The sequence below is a fragment of the Corvus brachyrhynchos genome, unplaced genomic scaffold, assembly GCF_000691975.1.
Source record: "Corvus brachyrhynchos isolate BGI_N302 unplaced genomic scaffold, ASM69197v1 scaffold59, whole genome shotgun sequence".
Lineage (NCBI taxonomy): Eukaryota > Metazoa > Chordata > Aves > Passeriformes > Corvidae > Corvus > Corvus brachyrhynchos.
This window is the reverse complement of record NW_008246054.1, coordinates 1,824,253-1,829,440: the sequence shown is the minus strand read 5'-3', so window position 1 is coordinate 1,829,440 and position 5,188 is coordinate 1,824,253. Positions and strand designations below refer to the sequence as shown.

General features: G+C 59.6%; 1 protein-coding gene across 1 annotated transcript in view; it reads left to right on the top strand.

The window, feature by feature from the left end:
• LOC108449457 overlaps window positions 1-1,234 on the top strand; it is a 24,672-nt gene extending 23,438 nt beyond the window's left edge. Inside the window, exons 8-9 of the mRNA XM_017745392.1 lie at window positions 289-646; window positions 760-1,234. Of these exons, the coding sequence (XP_017600881.1) occupies window positions 289-646; window positions 760-1,234 (833 nt within the window). The remainder of the gene's footprint in view (window positions 1-288; window positions 647-759) is intronic.
• Window positions 1,235-5,188: the final 3,954 nt, after the last annotated feature.

The following is a 5,188-nucleotide window of genomic DNA, read 5'->3' as shown; positions in this document are numbered from 1 at the left end:
GGCAGCTGAGAGTGCTGGAGGCCCGGGAGGAGCACCGGGATGAGCATCGGCAGCCAGGTGAGCGCAGTGACACCCTCACTGAGGTTGTTTGGGTGCTGAGGTGCCCCAGCTCCATCCCTCTGGACAATCGCTGCATCCCTTGCAGTCACAGGAAGCAACTGGAGTGCTCCCAGTACTGTCCCAGCAGGCTCTGGGGGTCTGGGGCATTTCTGCACCCCTCACAGTCCAAGGCAGCAGCTGTTTTGGAGATGCCCAGTTTTTCACATGCCCCTCGTCCATCTCTCACAGTTGACCGCTCCTTGCAAAACCTGTCCCTGGCCCAGTCCCTCTCCTTGAACCTGAAGAACCACTACAGCCTGGACGTCCACCTGCCGTCCACCTCCACCCCCGCCAGCGTCCTGGGCAGCCCCGTGGCCCCTGGCTCGCTGCCTTCCCTGGGCCCCAGGGACTCCTACCTCAACCTCGTCAGCCTGGACAGGGGCAGCCACCGCTATGGCAGCAAGGAGGGGGACGAGTGCCTGGCAGTGCTGGAGGGGCAGGACGGACTAAGCCGGCGCGTGGAGGGCTCCGAGGTCAGCGACTTCACTCTGCTCAACGGGAGCAGCCGGCAGAAGGCAGATGACATGGACAGAGGGGATGAGGACAGGTAGAGTGTTCCACCTCTGTGTCCTGCCAGCTGCAGCGGGAACACCCTGAGTGCTGCAGGTAATGCAGGTAAGCCTTGCCCATCACCTCCTCTCTCTGCTTTTCCCTCCACAGGCGGCAGCCGCCCATTCCCAAGCTCAACCCGCCACCGCCCATCCTACGCAAAAGGTCAAGCAAGACCTCCCCAAGCCTGGAAGTGGAGGTGAAACCCGAGAGCTCTGCCCACCTGAGCCTGCCCAGTGCCAGCATCTCCAGCCTCACCAGCATCACTGCCAGCTCCCTCACCCTCTTGGACCCTGAGGCAAGGACTCCTGCACGGAGCGCTGCCTCCAGCATGGAGGCCGGCCCTGCCGGGACCTGCCAGCGCACTCTGGGCAAGGACAGGACTGGAGAGAGTGGGCCAGTGTCCCCCCTGGCCAGCATCCATGACCCAACAGCCAGCGAGACCCTGGCTAAGGAGTTGATGGCCCTGGGCAGCCCCATGGACAGCTCACTGCCCTTCTCCCCTGCAGATGACACCTGCTTGCACATCAGCTTCTCTGAAGATGAGTTGGACACTGCCGTGGGGCCCAGCAGAGTCCCCTCTTAGTGGGGCCACAGTAGGTGGCAGCTGGTGGCTGGCAGCCCCAGCAGCTCTGTCCACAACCCTGTGCTGGGACTGGGGGTCCCTGTGCCCAGGCCACGAGACAGGTCCCTTTCCTGTCCCTGTCCCATGTAACAGCTTCCCCCGCCACCCACGGGGCCACCCCACAGGATGGGAGGTGGCCAGCCCTGCCTCAGTCTGCACCAGCTCACACTGCTGTCACACTGCCATCCTGTCCCTGCTCACACAGCCAGGGATGGTCACAGCAGAGCTCCAGGGAGTTGAAGGGTGGAAGCCCTGGGCAGGGCACAGCACAGGGCTGTGGGACAAGAGGCTGTTCTGGTTCATCAGTTGCCACCCATGGCAGCCTGAGCGGGGCCACGGAGCATAGCCACGGTGTCACTCCCCTGCCCAGCTCCCTGAAGTGTGTCCCAAACTGCCACCATGCTGGGCGTCTCCAGGGCTGCCAGTGTCCACCAGCCCCACGCTGTGCCCAGCCCTGCTTTGGGGACAGCAGCCCCACCACTGTGTCCCCACGCAGTGAAGCCACCACTGCCTCCATAGGTGCCTTTTCCTACTCCCCAGCACCCACTGCCCACACAGGTAGGGCCACCCCTCTGAGGCCACTGATGGGTGCAGGGCTGACCCTAGGAGCCTGTGGCAGTGGGGGGTGACCCCCTAAAGAAGGGTGCACCCCATGTCTTGGGGTCAGGGCAGAAAGCCCTCCCATGCCCCCTGAGCTGCTGGTGGCTGCAGACAGGAGGCTGCTCCTTGTGCTGATTTTAGGGTGTTACGTTGTGGTTTGGGTTTGGTCTTGGAAATGTGAGTGTCCTGGGAGGAGTTAAGGTTTGAGGAAGAAGCCAAGCGTGGGGTGAAGGGCAGGTTTTGTGGAGGGACCAGGGGGATGCTCATCCACCTTGGTTGTTTGTCAGAGGGTGTTGGGAAAGTGTTGGAGAGTCAAGTTGGGAAGTGTCAAGCAGAAATGGAGACTCGGAGCAGCCGTGCTGCCTGTCCCTGGCATGGTGCTGCTCCCACGGGGAGAGGGGGGTGACAGGACGTGCCCCCAGAGGCGGCCGTGGCAGGGATGGAGCCAGGAGGGGCTGGTGACCGGGCCGGGGGTTGTAAAGCTTGGCTGGGCTGTCCCGTAGTGCAGTAGCGACAGCCCGGCCCCTCCATAGGATGCTGCGGTTTGGTAACGGACTTTTAAAGAAAAAAATAAAGGTGTCAGATTTGCAGAGCCAGTGCTGTGTCTCTGCCCCATGGGGCCCGTGCACAGGGGGTCCTGAGCCTGTGGGGCAGACTGGGACCTCCCAGGTGTTCCCAAAGAGGAAAGATCCCTGCTGGGAATGACAGCTGAGCCTCTGAGCTGCTCCCTGAGCAGCCCCCACCAGGATGGGCACCACCATGGAGGGCCCTGCTCCCCACACACTCCTTTTGCTCTTTCCTGGTCCCATTTCTGCTCCTGAAATAAGTCCTGGCCCCGGCACACAGGATGAGAAGTGGGAGAAGGCAGATGGCAAAGCCAGATGGGATGGGATGGGACCAGTGGCATGCCAGGGTCCTGGGATCCCCAGGGCCTGCCTGCAGCCAGGACAGGCAAGAGACTCCTGCCCTCTGCAGTTTCCTGACCCTTGCAAGGTGAGGAAGAAAGTCCAGGAGCCATTCAGCACAGAGACTCCAGGATGGACAAGGACCTTGTGAGATTGTCCCCCTCATGCAGGATGGGGGACCGAAATGGAGGGACCCAGCACCCAGAACCTCTGTGGGGTCTCAGGACCACTCTCCATCCCTCCATGGAGTGGGTGCAGCCTCCAGCATGGCAGAGTGGGGAGCAGGGAGCCCCTTCCCCAGGCCCACTGCAGACATCTGCCAGGGGGGCTGCCTGCGTGGGGAGGGGGCACTTCCAGCCCAGAGCCTTATTATGCTTCCTTCATGGGAAGAAACTTTTTCCTTTGCTGTCTGCTAAGCTGCTAGCAATCATCAGGCAGGCAGGTGGTAAAGATTCATATCCATCAAACAATGCCATTTAGTTTGTAACCTGTGACTAAATCTGGTGTTAGCTTTAATTTCAGAGTCTGCTTTAGGGCTCGCTTGTTAATCTCTATGCAAAGCAGATGAAATGAATATGCAGCATTTTGGATGTAATTGTACGGCTTCAATTCAGCACTATAATTTTCCAAACAGGATCTTGCAATCAAGCTTCTATTCATTAGTGTATAAACAATTTAGTTTCTCAGCTCTCCAGTCTGCCAATCATCTCAATGGAGTGAGCATCTCCGACAGAAAGAGGAGGAAAGTTTCCTTTGTGTAACAGAGGTAAAAGTTGCTCCATACTTCAGACAATTCCCGCCCAGCAGATCCAGACCATTCCCACAGAACTGGACAGTTCCTGGTGCCCCCACAACACTGACCAGCTGCAAACACCACTCAGGGGGGTGATGCTCCAGTGATCTCCCAGCTCGTGTAGCCCCAGGCCCTTCAGGAATTCTGCATGTGAGACCTCATCGGAAAAGCCCAGATCCTACAGGATCAGGCTGCCTGGAAAGGTGCAAGCATGCAGCACCTCAGCACACCCCAGTGATGCTCAGGACTCCCCAAGTGCCCCATGACTCTGGGGAGGGGGTGGCCACCCCAGCCCAAGGCCCCTTCCACGTCCCCATTCCCCTGACACCGAACACCTCACGCCAGTTCAGCCTTCCTGGCCAGTGCCGCAGGACAGAGCCCTGGGGACATCCCACACCTGGAGTCAGTGGCAGCTCCCCCATGGAGGACGAGCCCGGGGTGACACAGGAGTGGGTGGGGGGCAGGTGTTGATCTCAGGGGCTCAGCACCCTCATGGCTGGTGCTTTTCTGGGTAGGGACCCGAGGGTGCCGCACACACGCGAGCGCCTCCGGCACCGCATCCCCGTCCCTGCGCACCCATCGCCCGCCTCGGAGGTGAGCAGGGACCAGCCCAGAGCCGCGACAAAGGGAAGCGCCGTCGGCAGAGCCGCTCAGCGCGGTCTCCGTTTCCAAATGAATATCGACAGCGCTAATTACAGGCCGCCATGCAGACAGCTTATTAGCTTGTCACAAAAAGACGGTATTGAACTCGGAGCCCACGGTATTCACGGAGCGCAGCAAGACGCTCCCCAGACAGCACAGCGAACCAGGCAGGCGAACAACCTCCAGCAAAACTAATTACTTCCTGATTGTCTACGGCCACCCACTGGGTATAATAGTATAGACTAAATTTGGCATATACATAACTAAGCATTCGGCACCAATTTGGCGTACAATAATCATCCTCTGTGTTGCATAATTAAAATCTGATCACTTGGAATAATTATTTCATATTCCCAGTATCGGGTGAAGATTGCATAATGTGGCAGAAGTGTGAGCCTGGAAGTGGAACGATCCAATTCATGATGGCATAAGCCCCCCGGGAAGGACATCACGGCTCCAGGCACGGTGAGAGACCCGCTGGGCACCGGCTGCCTCCGACGTGGCCACGACCCTGCGGGAAAGGGGCTGTGGCGGCCTCAGGCTGTTGGTCAGCACCAGCTGTGGAGGAGCTGGAATCACCTTATCCCTGCTCTCCACAGCAGGAGCCGGTGCTGAGCACGGCCCCGTGGGGCAGGGCTGTACCCGCCAGGACAGGCTGTCCTGGTGTCCCCACGCAAGCATTCTCCACATTGACCTTTTCCAGCCTGGCTGCTGCCCCGCTGCCTGCCCGGCCGGGATGCTCATCGTCCGACCCCATTGTGCTCGTGCATCTGCTAAAGGCATTTGGAAAGACACAGCAATAAAAAATAAAAATCAAGTGGAACGTGTGTGTCTAATCCATTAACTTCCTCCGGCGGCTCCCCGGGGACCCGGCGGGGAGCAGAAAGAATACGTGGATATTGCACGCGCCCTGGCACCTTGTCCCCGGGCCAGCCCCGCCGCTGGCCGCTGGCACCGGCACCTTAATCACTGGCG